A 16351-nucleotide genomic window follows, 5' to 3' on the forward strand; every position below is an offset into this window, starting at 1 on the left:
ACTTGAAATGTATATCTTTGTATTTATTGGAAGCAGTTAAGAAACTTCGGGCCCGAATTGCGGACCAATTGGGCTGAGAACTTTGGGGCGTGCATGTGAGTAGCTGAACTTCGATCGTCGGAGCGTTTAACATTTGTATCCCATGAGGCAGAGCCGTAAATCCCGGAGCCGCAACTCGGTGACCCCATTCATCAAAGTGTCGCAGCAGCTGGCGAGCGGAATCTTTTGTCATTTGCTGTCAAATCGCAGGGATTTGATGGGGGGGAGGAAAAACTAATACGTGCTGGAAGTCAACAGAGCAACATGTAAAACATCGGCAGTGGCAAGTAGGAAGGAAAGGGTGAGGAGGCGGAGTCCAGGTGGAAGGGTTCACCCAACGCTCGTCGAGCGTCTCTAATGAGTGGCAATAAAGCAAATGTGGCAGGTGACACACAGCACTGCACACACGTCGAACAATTTGCACAGTATAATTGTTGACACTCCCCGATGCGTGAATACTCGTATATGAACGCATATAAAGCATACACCATACATGCCCATATTTATTTGTGACTCTGCGTGCGTGTCATTAGTGGCCGTCTGAATGGAGCCGGGAATCCTGGCAGTCGGCGGAGGTGAGGGAGGAGACTCCGCTCCATCAAGCTAATAATACAGCTTTTATTTATTTTGGGATTTTCCCCAACTGACCGAGGGACAACAAAGCGCCTGCAAACAAGCAGGCCCACTGGAATAATAGGCCCCCCTAGAAAGAGGTGGAAAGTGGGTGGTAGGTGGTTGGGAAGTGGGTGGGAAGTGGGTGGCGTGTTCGGTGGACCGTGGCATATTTGTCATAATCAGCGTTTAGGCATAAGCATAAATTTGAATGAGTGCGCACAGTGGAGGAACGGGGAGTGGAACGAGGGTCAAGGCCCACATTGTGTAAGCATCCTTATCACATTTTAGGCATTCTTTTTCGGCCAGAGATGCGCAGAGCAGGATTCTGGGTAAAGGCTATAAAGGCAACTGGTTTGATCTCTCCGAAAGTATATTACCAACTCTCAAACCCAATTTTTTACTCTTTAGTATTTAAAGTAAACTTCTAGCCTTGCGGTGCATGTGCCAAACTCCCATGTATCTTATATTTTATGACATTTCCAAGCCATGACAAGAAATTCCGCAAAAGTGCGAGTCAACTTTGAAATGAGCTTCGCAGTTGTGGAATCTGGCCTCCATCGACGAGCGGATAACTCCGGATGCCCCAGTGCACGGGTATGCGCACAAAGCAGGACTCATCTATGCGGGGACATGGCTGACCCGCACCCCGGGATCAGGAATTTGCGATTGACAGGAGTCGCGTTGCCGGCGGACGGGCTCCGTGAGCAAATATTTGAGTTCCGGCGCATTCCGGGGACTGCAGGAGGTCGCGGAGCCCAAAATGGAAAGGGGAGGAGTGGAGGCTATCTGGCCAAGTCCATGTTTTGGGGAGATCGGCCTTGTTTGGCCATAAATTTGATGTGTGCATAAAAAATGTTTTTCGATTTCCTTCGACACACATAAATTCCTGGCCCGAGTCACGTGCGAGCAGGTGTTGGCCGCTTGGCCGCTTGGCAGCCAACTCGGCCATTGTCTTTTGGCCACTTTCTTTCTGCGAGATCACGACGACAGGGCGGCGCATCGGGCGGAATCAATAGGTGGGCCGGAGGGTCGGAACATGGGCTGCTTTATTTTTGTACAAATATTTATTGCATTTGGTTGATTTTCGGGCGAAAAATCTAGCCAAAACGGTTTCCGTTTGTCATAAATTTGAGTGCCACGCCGCCATAGAAACACATTTAAACTGAAACTCAGACGATTTGCTTTGTATGTTCTGGCATTTTTCCGGGTATGTTTTGCCAGCGATTGCATAATAACATCGTTTGTGGAATGGCCCACAATGGCAATAAATTAACATTTTATATGGAATGTGGTTTCGGCGCGTGCGAGTGTGTGTGTTTGTGTGTGTGTGTGTGTGTGTGTGTGCGTGAGTGTGAGTCCTTTTCCACTATGCAGTTGGCTAAGCCTTTTATGGCGCGATTATCGGGCAGAAACATTTTTGGCATTCCAATAAGCAGTTATTCAAAGCGGATTTGCCCAGGCCCGAGGATTCGAGGATCCGAGCTGAGGTCTCCAAGGAATCCTTGAACATAACTTAATTCAGGTTGCATACTTATCGGGGCAGCCCATCCTTCAATCGAATCGGAGCAGGCCGCTTTTTGTTTGTTTATTTTAATTATAAATTATAAACTCATACAGCAGGGGGAGCATACATGGCAGGATAACAAGGACATACGTAGACAGACATCTCGTAAGCGGAATCTGCAACAATGGCCAAGTGTTTGCCTGAAGGCGTTCCGAGAGCATTTCAGTCGTGTTTATATAAATATCTTATTAAAGTTAACACAATCTAGGCCCTAAGCGTATTACATAATTTAATGATGCTGTCATAAGAAATGTAAAGATGAGCCTTACTTGTTTGATAAGACCTACATCTTTATATTTCTTGTAAAGGTACTTGTGAGTTCGATGTTATAAGCTCCTGGGTGGATAGTTATGGGGAATGCAAGATATATGTCAAGTGCGCAGCACCACCCCCTATGTCCTTCATGTCCTGCACCACCTCGTGTACACCGCTATGGGCCCTCAAAATCACACACACACTTACTGACTGGACAAATGTTTGCGCTTGTGTGCGCGCCGCGATAGCGTTATTATCCGTTTGATTAGAGAAAACACAACGTTTTGGCCTAATTAGAGTCAGAATGTCAAAACATTGACTTTGGGTATTTGGGTATTTCGACGGACATCAAAGAGGATCCCACTTAGGAGGACAACTTGGCGGCACTTCAAGCCCACTGGCGAACGGAAAGGGAAGCGAAAACAGACTTGCAAACGGCCAAGTCAACAGCAACAAAGCCAACGACGAGGTCGATTGCGAGGACGAACGATTCAAATGGCCCAAACCCATCGGTTGCCAATGAAGTGCAAAAAAAGCGTCTTCAAGTACTTGGCCATTTGCGCCACCCCACCCCACTAAACTCCCCCTCCCACTGAACTTGCCCACCTCGACCCATTTTTGCCAATGTAAACACATTTGATATCCAGCAGAAACAAAAACGATGGAGCAGCACAGTGGCGTAGGAAAGATTTATGAACAGGGGCGCCACAGAAGTCTCATTCATATGGCAAGCTCACATTAAGTATCCCTGATGGTATACCATGAAAACAAGGACACTTGAAAGGACATTACTTGAGAGAACCCCTTTTTCGGGACCTCCAGCGCCTCTGGCCCCAAACAGCAGTTACAGTGGAAGGCAGACTTAGTTCCCAACAACGAGGCGGGTGAGAACTGGAGCTCAAAGGACGAGCGAGAGATTGATTCTGCTCTCATTTGATATTCCTGACTGACCGCTGAATCAAATGGGATTTTTGCCTGCCAACCGATTTGTTGGCTTTTTGTCTTCATCATCCTTTCTGGTCCTTGCCATCGCTCCCTCGTCCTGCAAGCAGTGCAATAATTTCCCGTTAGCCTCGCACTAAATGCAAGCAAATTTTGTCATTTGCTCGGGACGTGCGTTGGATGCCCAAGGACTTCGCACAGGACCTCTCGGATTAGAGCGAGTTAGAAACTGGATGCCGGCGCACTAAACTTTTCCCAAATGCTAACTGCATGCAATGCTTTTACTAGTCAAAATCACTCAAGTTTCTACTTTTCAGAAGGATTCCGAGCCACTTGCATAAGTGCTTTTGAAGAATTGGAACGTTTTTATTTATAGTTTCCTCAACAGATACCGATCACTCCGCCTAATTGCCATTCTAGCAGTTTATTATAATTGTATATGTATTCATCAGATATATTTCAGTCCTGCCCGTGACTTTGCCAGTGTAAGATGCAGCGAGGGACAAAGTTTGAGTTCGAGTTTGAGTTTCAGTTTGAGGTCGCCACTGCGGGAAGATCCCAGGCACGTAGCTCCCTCGGCTCCTTAAGCAGCCCCAAGCTCCCACTCCACTTTGGGCTGTCTTCGCTAAGTCCTTTATAATAAATAGTTGAGTCGCTTTAGGGGATTAGTGCTGAAATTAGTTTATGCCAATGAGATTAGGCATGACATGCCGAATGCCAAGTTCAACTCGGCCGAGAACTGAATCTAGTCGCACATGCTCCAGGACTTCAGTGTGTTTGCTTCGGAACAGCAGCAAAGTAGCTTTCCCCATATCGTGCTTAGTCATCAGATTGGAGTTATCTCTTTGGATTAATCCATTTTGTGTGTGTGTGTGTGTGTGTTGACGTCTTGCTGCCATCTAATGGAATATTTCGATTAGGATCTATAAATAGGTCTTAGTTACGTCATTGGTTTTCCCCATTTCACAATGAGCTTGAAAGTGGCTAGATGTTTGGCTAATGGGCTTTCCTATACAATGCAGATAGTTCGGGTGAATATACATAACTCTTTAATGTTCATGTGACTTCCAATGCTAATTGAATTGATAAGCAAACCCACTCTCTTAATGTTTGGCTTTTTCGCTTAATCAGGTAAACTCAAGCACACATGCACACACTCACACATTTCGCCGGTTCTTGCTCTCCCCCTATACACATGTATATGTGCATACACCTCTCTTCGAGATAGCTTATATATATACAGAGAGAGCGCACATTGTTTATTTCAGTGGCGTTCCGTCTGTTGACTGGCGAAGTCGCTCTCTGAATTTTTCGGCAGCTCCCCGTGCTGCGCAGCTGGATTAGAGACCCCGACTCCCTCACCCAATCCCCAAAATTCCGTCATGGTTTTCGTGGAGTTGTTGATATTCGTGGCCTTCGTCGGTTTGCTGCTGTACAAATGGTCTGTCTATCCCTTCGGTTACTTCTCGAAAAGGGGCGTGGCCCACGAGAAGCCCATTCCGCTGCTGGGCAATATTCCGTGGTCGGTGCTGATGGGCCAAGAGTCGTACATAAAGCACAGGTAAGTAGCACAGCTATGACCCTACTCCAGTTCCTCCTAAGTACTTGTTGCCGTTTTCATTAGCATTGACCTGCACTTGCGACTGAAGCAGCACAAGGTCTATGGAGTCTACAACCTGCGGGATCCTCTGTACTACCTCGCCGACCCGGAACTTATTCGCCAGGTGGGCATCAAGAGCTTCGATACCTTCGCCAACCATCGCAAGGGGATCACCGATGGATTCGACGACTCCAGCGTGATTTCCAAGAGCTTGCTCAGTCTGCGGGATCGTCGCTGGAAGCAAATGCGCAGCACCCTGACGCCCACGTTCACCAGCCTCAAGATCCGCCAGATGTTCGAGCTCATCCATTACTGCAATGTGGAGGCGGTGGACTTCGTGCAGCGCCAACTGGATGCGGGCAATTCTGAACTGGAGCTGAAGGACTATTTCACGCGCTACACCAACGACGTGATCGCGTCGGCTGCCTTTGGCATCCAGGTGAATTCCTTCAAGGATCCCAACAATGAGTTCTTCTCCATCGGCCAGCGCATCTCGGAGTTCACTTTCTGGGGCGGACTCAAAGTAATGCTGTACATTCTGCTGCCGAGGCTGATGAAGGTAAGTTATGAACTATCCCTTCTTATTAGAGGGTGTAATACCTTTCCCTCCTTGCAGGCACTGCGCATCCCCGTGATGGACATGAACAACGTGGACTACTTCAAGAAGCTGGTCTTCGGTGCCATGAAGTATCGCAAGGAGCAGAGTATCGTGCGGCCCGATATGATTCACCTGCTGATGGAGGCCCAGCGACAGTTTAAGGCAGAGCAAGAAGGATCTACGGATCCACGGAGTGGAGCACAGGAGGATAGGGCAGAATTCAACGATGACGACTTGCTGGCCCAGTGCCTATTGTTCTTCTCGGCAGGATTCGAGACGGTGGCCACCTGCCTGAGCTTCACCAGCTACGAACTGATGATGAACGCCGATGTGCAGGAGAAGTTACACGAGGAGATCTTGGCCGTGAAGGAGCAGCTGGGGGAGAAGCCACTCGACTACGACACCCTGATCGGCATGAAGTATCTGGACTGCGTGGTCTCCGAGTCGCTGAGAAAGTGGCCACCGGCATTCGTCGTGGATCGAATGTGTGGCGCTGATTTCCAGCTGAAGGACGAGGCGGGCGAGGTGGTGGCTAGCCTGCGGGAGGACGACCTGGTGCACATTAACGTGGCGGCACTGCATCACGACCCGGACAACTTCCCGGAACCGGAGGAGTTCCGGCCGGAGCGCTTTGACGAGGAACACAAGCACGAGATCCGACAGTTCACGTACCTGCCCTTCGGAGTGGGCCAACGTAGCTGCATCGGCAACCGGCTGGCTCTCATGGAGGTCAAGTCGCTGATCTTCCAGCTGGTCCTGCGCTACCACCTGAAGCCCACGGATCGCACGCCGGCGGACATGATGAGCAGCCTCTCCGGCTTTCAAATGATGCCCCGCGAGCTGTTCTGGTGCAATTTGGAGTCCCGTGGAGCCGCTTAATAAATAACACGCCCCCGGACACACACATAAATATTAATAAAGCGAGCGGTAACGAAACAAAAACTGACAATTTATTTCATCTGGACACCCTTGTGCTGACAAATTTGTCGCGGCCATGTTTCATTCTCCATTCGCTTTGTTTTCCCTGGCTCCTCCGGCTTTAAGGTCCATGTCACGGGCAGAGATTGCGGGCTAGGAGCGGGCGACGAGCCACGTCATAATACTGTCAGGACATGATGTCCTCGTCCAACCACCCAGGTTGTATGTGTTGCGGTTACACCGCATAAAATAACAAGGAGGTGTGGGTGGTGTGTGTTGGGTGGTGGGCGGTGTCACCAGCCACACATACGCCCACCCGCACACCAGCACACCATCACAGCCACCCACTCTCACACACGCGGGACATTAAGGATTATTTATTGGGGGTATTTTTCAGGCGGCATTAAAATTTTTCGGCACAGTATGAATTATATTACACTCGTGTCATAAACTCACTTTCGCAGGGCAGGAAAAGCGTTGGTTGGTGAGGGAAAAGCACCTCTTCTTCGATTTTCCCACCCGCAATAGACTGCAAACATATGCTGTAAAGCTAAATCTGATAATTAACATAAAACTGTGTTGCAAGGATATTTTAGTTTCCTTCTTCGAGTGTAACGTTTTCTAAGACCCTAGGAAACTCAGTGGGTTGCTTTTGGTTACAAATCATATTCCAGTATGCTTCATCTACTTTACGGCTTTACAACTGCAGTAATACTGCCAACCTGCTTAGTTTCATCGCATTACGTTTAGTGGTACTTTGTAAGCCTTGTTTACAACGTACTGGCCATCCACTTGGCCCGTAAGTCTGATTAGCTGGAAGAACTTGGCCCCAACTTTCTGCACCTATTGATGGCCATGGTGACGGTGGTCAAATCCGGAGCACGCCTATGGTCATTAGGCTGAGACCCCAGGGCCGTAAAAAGGCGAAGGCAATTACCAGATATGGCCGTGCAAACACCCACACACCCACACACCCACACAACCATTCGCCATTCGCACAATGTAACGCACGTAATTAGTTGCATATAAGTTGGGGCCTCGAGATTCGTAAAACTTTCAACGCGCTTCAAATTAGTTGGATGTTTTTTATTGGCAGCCTTGTTGTCGTCCTCGCTGCAACAATGTCGTCCATGCAAAACGGGTCTGGTTTGGTCTGGTTGGATTGAGTCACATGTGGAGGAGCAAATAGGCCGGCGGCAATCCCGCATGGACGTGGAAGTGGTTGTGTGTAAGTCTACCACAATATTTGCTTAAAAATGAGGCAAAGGCAGTGGAAAGTGGAATTAAAGCGAAAAGTTTGCGAGATGCTGGCGGGGATAACTAAGCAAACGCTTTGCGGTTCTGGCCCTTCGTTTTATGGCCCAAGTTTGTCCGTTTCCCAGCATCCCAGTTTCCCAGTTTGCCAGCTTCCCAGTTTGCCAGCTTCTAAGTTTCCCAGCTTGCCGAAGGCAGCGTCAAGTTTCCAGCTTCTCCTTCGGTTTTTGGGTGGCTGCATTCGAGTTCCGCCCGCCTGCCTGCCTGCCTTGTCAACGCTGCGTATGCGTAATCTTCAGATGCCAACGCTGCGTATGCGTAATCTGTAGAACGTCATAAACTGTGGCGACACCAGCAGAGCTATTTCTACAACTGCGTTCTGTTGCCACTCCTGTTTTCCGTTTTCTGTTTTGTTCGCAGCAACCTTATCAATCAATTCACCCACACAAATGTGGCCTGGATACTATATATATATATCTATATATATATCCGTTTTTGTGGTATGTGTGGGGTGTTATCCTCGATACAGAGCAGAGGTCATAAAGAAACTTTGGCGCCGCGACCGCCAGACGCCACCAGAAGCATTACATTTTCCCGGCAGACGCAGAGTATAAAAAAGAAAAACAGAGAAGAAATAAAATGGAAGGGTGCGGGAAAAGTAGGGAAATAGGAGAAAAACAGCGATGACGACGATACAATGATAATGCCAGGAACAATAAGACGAGGCAGCGGCCAAAAGGAGAAGGCGAGCCGAGCCGAGAATGCTGAGCATTAACAATTTGGCACAATGGCAAACTGTCGCACACGAGTTTTCCCTCTGGCTTTCCTCTTTTCCCAGTTTTCCCAGTTTTCCCAGCTTTCCCGGCCTCTCCTACGCTTTTCTTGCCCTTGCTGCGATGCGTTTTGCGATAAGCACGAAGCGATAGCGTTCGCATGGCTGTGTGTCAAGTGTTTTCCCTCGTGTATGCGCACATTTTGCTGAAAATTTCAAGTCCTGGCGTTCAATCATCGACCAGAAAAGCGGTGACAAATGGATAATTGTAAGTATTGAAAAATTGTCTTATTTGTTTGCCGCCTGCTTGGAAAATTAGTTGCTGCCACCGAACCGAAAGGTTCTATAAATTACTATATGCACTTTAACTTTCATGCAACTTTCGATGCAACTGCATAATCAAATCCCAGCTTTAAGATGCCGTAATGGCCTATAATGTCGCAATGTCACAGGACAATAATGATGCTAAAGTCCCCGTACTTCGAAACTATGTAATTGAATCGCCTGACATTGTTTGTTCCTCGTAGTCAAATATCTGAGCCCCATCTGAATGTGCTCTCCTTTTGCTTATCGCAGCTTGTGGAGCTTGTATATAAATACGAACCAGCCCCCCGCTTTTCCAGCCCCCCCTCTGCGTCCTCAGCTGGGGAAAAACGTTGTTAACGTCTCTTGAATTCGGTGTAAGCAAGTTTCCCCCATAAGGAAAACAAGAAGGAAAAGCATAATTTGGAGAGTGCTTCAAGGGAAAGTTTCTTGTGTCGTTGGCAAGTTTTTGAAGACCTCCTCCAGAAGCCACACACAAGCGCACACACACACACACAGTAACACAAGCACACACTCACACAATTGCGTTGGGATGGGGAAAATAAACATAATTTTATTTTCGGTTTTTATTTAATGCTCCGCCGCATTACGGCAATTTCTGCAACATTTTTGTTTATGCGATGGCAATCGAGTTCCTGTGGCCTGGTCCTGGCTCGTCCTTGCTGCTTCTGCTTCTGCCAGCTGCCAGCTGCAAGATCCTTGCCAGCATATTCGTACCATCATCTATGGGTGCCACACCACAGTACTCAGCATTATTGTCTAATGCACATTCGGCTGGCCAAGCGTGAATTTGCATTGCTGGCATTGTCATAACTGAGCTGCTGCACATAAATCGCTTTGGTCCACATTTGTGTGACATTTCTCGGTTTGGATGCCTCGTGCTGGGCTGGGGATCCCCCCAACCCCCTTTCCGCCAGCAGCCGAGTGAGGATGTGGCATGTGGCAGCTGGCAGGAAGCCGGAGGTAAAAACTTTTAATATTTCTCCGCCGCCAGCTGTTGCCGTTCCTAAGCCCGCGCCACCTCCGGGCTCCTCCCCACAACCACATGCAGTGCTGCCAGTTGCATCCGGGCTTTGGATTCCGGATTCCGGACTACCGATTCCCGATTCCGCCCGTAGGTGCAGCGCAAACAAAGGCGGATGCTCCGCAGTAGGCCAAATGTTTCGCTTGAACTCGACCAAGCCCACGCTGTGAAATTTAATTAGCCGCCCTCGACAATTGTAAATATCTGCTGGATGGGAAGGAGGGATGAGGGACGGCGGCGGAGGCGGAAGGAAACGGCTTGGAATGCGGGAACTTGGCTCGGATGAGCGGAATGCGAGTGGCACATCCGCCTGCGAGTTGAAACAATGCCAGCAACTGGCCAAAAGCACAATCCTCTTTGACTTTCTCCCACTTTTGGCCTTGGGGCCACCGCCACTTCTACATGGAGGAAAATTCGGGGTTTCGGCGTCAAAGAACTTCTGTCTAAGCCAAATCAACTCGATACTTTCACTTGCGCGCCGAAACTTGAAACTTGGAATCACGTTGTGCTCGAAACCATTAAATTACGTTTCATTTAACCAGGACAAGTATCCTTTATTTAATTGCTTCAATTTAATATTGATTTAGAGTTTGCCTTGCAGCTTGGAAAATATTGGGTGGGCATTATAAATCTAAACTGGAAATCAGGCAAACGAAAACATAGAATAGGCTATTAATTAAGAGGGAAATGTGGCATGAAATATTATTGTATTAAATGTGTTCGAACTCAGATATGATTCACTCATATGAATGGCACTGTGGTGATATACCATAACCCATTGGATATTGCAATTGTATTGCTTTATTATTTGCCGTGTACAAAGACGGTTTGTAACTTTCCCAGCTTAATGAGCTGCTTCGGAATGCCGAGGGCGAGTGCAGGTGAGGATTGGCGTGGCTGGTGGGTGTTGGATGGTGGGTGGTGGGTGATGGGTGAGGGATGACAGGTGGCGGCGTAGGCTTAACTTACTTTTTAGGAAATCCGCCAGTGTCGTGAAGTCGTTTATTTCAACTGCGTTTCAGACGTAAATGAAGTTGGCTTTGGACCGCCCGCTGGCGTTGTTTCTCGCTCGCTCTTCAACTTGGCTTAATTCTTTCTTGTCTTTTTCGCCTCTGGCTCCGCTTTCACTGCTTTCACCTGCCGCTTTTGCCGCCTTTGCCGGGTTTGCCGCTGTCCTGCAGCAGCAAGATTCGCATTAAAATTAAAAAGGAAAGCACGGGAATCTGGACGCGGCGAGTCTGGCGCGGAATGCCTTTGTTGTCCTGTGGGAAGGGTAATGGCGTGGAGATGGGGCCTTCGAGATAACAAACTGCAGGCTGCCGTCCCCGGGGACGGTCAAATCCTTGGCTCTGGGCTCTATATTTCTGGTGGGGTAATTCCGGGATAATAATCATAATAAGTGCGCATAATGGCTCTGGCAGGGTGCTCCTAATCTCCTAATCTCCGCCAGCGAACTTTGCTGCAGCCGCGGCTGTATTGCACATTCGGATAATGTGGCTCACTGGCTGAACCATATTGAATCTAACATTCGCTCGGAACTACTAAGATGGTAAATGGGAGGCGGGGAAGGTTGGGGAGCACTTAATAGTTGCCCGGCGTATCCATTAAGTAAACATGACTCGCTAAGCCCGCTGGGCGGATACGGATGTGGATTTAGTTTGGGATGTGAATGTGGATGTGACTGTGGATGTGCCTGTGGATATAGATGGCTGGCGACGTGGCCCAGTAGGAGCTCCCTCTTCGACCACACTGTCAATGTACATTAGGATTGTTTTGCTAGCCAGCTTGAGATTCGCCGAAAAGACGAGATAGATGGGAACAAATGGGGGCAAAGGGCGAAAGCAAGAGCAACGACTTTTTGTTTGTTGCGCATAAACGCTGAATATTTAATAATGCAAAGGGGATGTGTGCTCGCCCAGATACGAGGATACGCGGATACGCGGATACCAGGATACGAGGATACGAGCATTGAAGTCAACGTCAAGTTAAGCATCGGCACACCGGAGAATTGCCTTTTGCTCATTCGCGATGATAACGCCAGCCAGAGCTCGGGGCCCAAAATGCTTTTGATATTTTATTCATGCCCCCAACGCTCCACTCGCTGTCAATTGGTATTAGGACATAATAATTCATTGACGACTGCCAGGACAACAACAACGGCCGGCGGCCCCGAAAGCGGTTTGTAATTCGCCATTCGCACGGCCAATGCCACAACGTCAAGCGCACAATTAACGGGCCTCAAGTTGGCTAGTTCCCCTCGGCTCCTCAGCTCCCCAGCTGCCAGAGTCACTGCTTCCAGAGCCACAGCCTCCCAGTCCACACACACTACCGACGAACGCTAGAACCGCACACACGACGTATACGCAATGTCCGCATCAATCATCCGCCAGCGCGTCCACTCGCCTCGACGCACCAATTCCAACTGGCACACAGCCCGCCTCCGGATGCTGCTGGCTCCGCGTTGGGCTCGGATTCGGATTTGGATTCGGATTCGGAATCGAATTCGGTTCGGACTCGCCTTCGGAGTGGCATGCAACTCGTGGCACTGGGCCACTGGCACAAGGACGCAGGACGCAGGCGCCTGGAGAGACCGCATCCTTTGGCATTGGATTTGGCGTTGGCTTTCGCTTTGGCCCACAGACGGCGTGAAAATGGCCCACAATTAATATGCACAGGCGTCGCCGATGACGAGCTAGTCATTGATAGATTGTCGTAGTGAAATGCAAATTACTCGTCAATAATTGCCCGCAACTGGCTGCAGGAATGCGAACTATTAGGCCCAAAGGAGTGGATATACCAAATGGTATATGGCATTTTCTTATGTTTGAGCTCTGAATATAATTTAAATTGGCCCCACAATATTTATGCTTTAATCATGAGCCACTTGCCATGGCGGCATGGGCATTCCACACTTTCCGGATCCCCTGCTAACTAATTCATGAGCGGAAAAGGACGCACGGCCATGCCCAGAGCACCATAATTGGCAGTCAGATATCGAAATTAATAATTCGCGCCATACTGGAGGGTGGTGTCCAGACGGCACAGCAGAGAGGCGATACAAAAAATATTTATTTATGCGAATTCCTTTCGCGAGGCTCGTAAATCTCTCGCCACCCCGGCCACCCTGGCCACCCTCGCAACTGGAGCCGTTGGTCCGAGTATTTATGACGCGACTATTACATACTGTATTATTATTATTAATGCCGCGCACAATGGAGTGCAGCCAGCTGGTCGGGGATATAAATTCTGGTCTCCCCCACGCGAAGCACTCAGCACTCAGCTAGTGGCATATTGACAGGTTTAATTCAATGGCGCTTAAATAGGAGGGCGAATTAATTAATATTTTAAGGCCTACTTAAAAACCATTTACAATTGTGACGATGAGCGGTTATTGCTTTAACCAGCCATGTATCATCTATATATAGTCATATTCATATGTATTCTATACTTGTTTTCGCATTTTTTGAGGCATTAGACCGTGGAATTGTAATTTTCTGGCCTCGTACTAATGGACTTCAGAGCAGATGGGCTCCTTACTACAGTCAACAATGTTCCCGTTTAGAGTGTGGTTCACCTGCCTGGTGATTCTCTCCCTCCACCCTTTCCCCGCCCACTCCTGGGACTACTGCCAGGAGCACTGGTGTCCGCGCTCCACCGACCACGTGGCCTGCAACAACAACGGGGTAAGTGGCACCTCCTATGCGTCTCCAGATCAAATACCAACTGCCTTTTACGATCCAGAGCTTCGGCCCGCAATGCGGAAAGGAGGCCAGACTAATGCCGCTTAGCAATCAGCAGCGGGCGTTCATTGTGCACCAGGTGAACTTCTATCGCAACCAGGTGGCCTCGGGCGGACACTCCGCCTTCGGACCCGCCCACCGAATGGCCAGTGTCCGCTGGGATCCCGAGCTGGCACAGCTGGCAAAGCTGGCGGCCAAGAGGTGCAGTGCGTCCGGCGATGGATGCCGCAACACCAGGCGATTCAAGCACGTGGGCCAGCTGACCGGCCACGTAATCTTCAGTGCGGGCAAGCACGGCGACTTGGAGCTGCTGCGCCACAAAATCTTCAACTGGTTCGGCCAGTACAAGCGAGCCAACAAGGATCTGCAAGCTGCCGATCCGGCTAGTGACGTCACCAGTTTCCGGCAGTTGCTACAGGAAAGTTCCACACACATGGGATGCGGCGTGCTCCGCCAGCGGAGCCACATGCGGTGGCACCAGCAGTTCATCGTCTGCAACTTTGCCCGCAGCAACTTGCCCCGCGAGCAGGTCTACCAGGTGGGCGTGGCTGCCACTGGATGCATGGCGGGCAGGAATCCTCGCTACCCCAATCTCTGCGCCCTGCAGGAGCACTACGACGTTAACGCCGTCGACCGCTTCCACACGAAGCGGCCACTTGTGATCAGGATCAAGTACAGCGAATCCCATCCAGCGAAGGCTTTGGAAGCTCCTCCTGGTGTAGCCTTCCATCCCAGTATCAAGTTGGGAGGTTCCTAATATACCTGGCGCTGAATGGGTAGTTTCTTAAATATATTTCAAATGTAACTTCCACTTTTACAATTACTGTATGTGGGCTTCCAAGATGGACTACAAGAACTTAGGCGGTAGTGGGCTGCTGGGCGCCTTCTAGTGGGGATTCTCCTGGCGATTGGGCTCGATGGTGACGCGGGCGTAGGGGCTGCCGGCGCCCACCTTGCGGCGCATGGTGACTCCGCGGTGGGGCCTGAGTCCCATGACGATCAGGTAGATGCCCGCGGCGCTGAGGGCGATCAGTGAGAGCACCACCAGGCCGTAGGCCCATCTCGGCCAGGTGTCGCAGCTGAAGGCATCTCCTCGAGCCGAGGAGACCAGCATGCCGCGGATGCGGGCTGGCTTGTAGCAGCGCCCGTTGGTTTGGACCGGCAGCTGCTTCAGCCAGACCAGCTCGCAGTCGCACTGCAGCGGGAGACCGTTGAGATCCAGTTCGGCAAGTTGCGTAAAAAGCGGCGCCAGCGTGGAATTAAAGGTGCGCAGCATAGTGCCGCGAAAGCTCAGCGACCGCAGAGCGCTTTTCTTGGTGGTGGTGGTCCTGATGGGGCCAAAGGCTTCCGCGTCCAGGTGGCTAAGCTGACGGCTGTTCTGGAAGCTCAGTGTCTCGAGGACGTCCACATGGGCCAGGGCATTGGCCATCACCCTCTGGAGCACCGGCATGTCCTCGATGAACAGCTGGCGCACCTGGGTGAGGTTGACCGTGTCCTCCGGCAGCAGCTCCTCCAGCAGATTGTCGCTGATGTCCAGGCGGAGTAGGGTCTCCGGCAGCTGTGCGGGAATCCGCTTAAGCTGGTTGCGACGCAGGGAAAGCTCCTTCAGAGGCGCATTGACGGGCAGGTGAAGATCACCTAAGTTGCAAGCGTCCAGCCTCAAGGTGGAGAGTTTCCAGTTCACCCCGAGTCCGGTGTACAGATCCTCGCCAGACTCGTTGAAGCGCCGATTCCAGGAGATGTCCAAGGTGCCCAGTACCAGAAGCGGGGCAAACAGTTGACCGGGCAGCAGGTGGAGATTGTTGTGGGCTAGGTCAAGGACCTGCAGATGGGGTAATCCGTCAAAGGAACCGGCCTCTAGTCTGCCAATGCTGTTCCAGCCCAGGTACAACTCCCGCAAACTGGTCAGCAGCTTGAAGTTGCCGGCCACCAGCTGCGAGACGTTGTTGTGCCGCAGGTTCAGCTGGTGCAGGCTGTCGCTGGAGAAGATCGGGACCGAGTCCAGGGCGTTCCAGGAGAGATCCAGCGAGTCGATGTACAGGGGCAGCAGCAGGGAGAGATCCGCCGCCCTGTAGTCCTTGTAGCTGCAGTCGATGCGCAGGGCTCGGTTGCCCCACGGCGAAGCACTCACGTTGCTGCACTCGCAGGAGCGGCGTGTGTTCTTCGAGGATTCCGGATAGCAGAAGCGGTCCGTCTCCGCCGCGTCGATGATCTCCGCCTGGACGACGTGGGCGTGGGCCAGCAGCTGCGTCAGCAGCAGGACAAAGGTCAGCAGCCCGCTCACAGTCTGCAAACTTTTCAAACTCGCCATCGTAAAGGTTCTCGGTGCACTGAATGAATGGGTGAGTGGCTCGCAGCCAGTGCTGTCAGTGCTCCTATCTTATCGAGTGGCGGAAAAGCTCCCACACATTCTGAGTCGATTTTTCCAATAAATTTATCAGCAAAACGATTTGGTCTTGCAGTGGTTGGGTTGGCTTAGTCATTGAAATACATTTGGGCAGCGGGCAGAGTTTGGGTGCAGAGTTGAAAGCCCCGGGCATTTGAATCGTTGATAAGATAGCGTGGCAGAGCTTTACCTTTTATCTCTTCCCCTCTCATCAAATAGAGCAAATAGCTTCCCGCACACTCTTATCGCCTGGCAGCTTTTCTTATCGCCCGATATCTTTCATTAATCATTTCCCACACCAAGACACTACGACAATACAG

General features: G+C 50.3%; 3 protein-coding genes across 3 annotated transcripts; 2 read left to right on the forward strand and 1 right to left on the reverse strand.

Moving 5' to 3' along the window:
* Nucleotides 1-4292: 4292 nt before the first annotated feature.
* On the forward strand, nt 4293-6566 carry LOC122612890 (cytochrome P450 9c1). The gene is made up of 3 exons (XM_043786759.1): nt 4293-4976; nt 5040-5574; nt 5632-6566. Exons 1-3 carry the CDS (start codon nt 4798-4800, stop codon nt 6490-6492), a joined length of 1575 nt encoding a protein of 524 aa, XP_043642694.1. The 5' UTR covers nt 4293-4797; the 3' UTR covers nt 6493-6566.
* A 6871-nt stretch (nt 6567-13437) lies between these two features.
* Nucleotides 13438-14454, forward strand: LOC122613179 (antigen 5 like allergen Cul n 1). Its single transcript, XM_043787226.1, has 2 exons — nt 13438-13588; nt 13647-14454. The coding sequence occupies exons 1-2, from the start codon at nt 13454-13456 to the stop codon at nt 14400-14402; spliced, it is 891 nt and encodes a 296-aa protein (XP_043643161.1). The 5' UTR covers nt 13438-13453; the 3' UTR covers nt 14403-14454.
* LOC122613178 (vasorin) lies at nt 14423-16090 on the reverse strand. Its single transcript, XM_043787225.1, has one exon. It carries the CDS (start codon nt 15954-15956, stop codon nt 14532-14534), a length of 1425 nt encoding a protein of 474 aa, XP_043643160.1. The 5' UTR covers nt 15957-16090; the 3' UTR covers nt 14423-14531.
* Between the last annotated feature and the right edge of the window lie 261 nt (nt 16091-16351).

The sequence above is a fragment of the Drosophila teissieri genome, chromosome 2R (genome assembly GCF_016746235.2).
Source record: "Drosophila teissieri strain GT53w chromosome 2R, Prin_Dtei_1.1, whole genome shotgun sequence".
Lineage (NCBI taxonomy): Eukaryota > Metazoa > Arthropoda > Insecta > Diptera > Drosophilidae > Drosophila > Drosophila teissieri.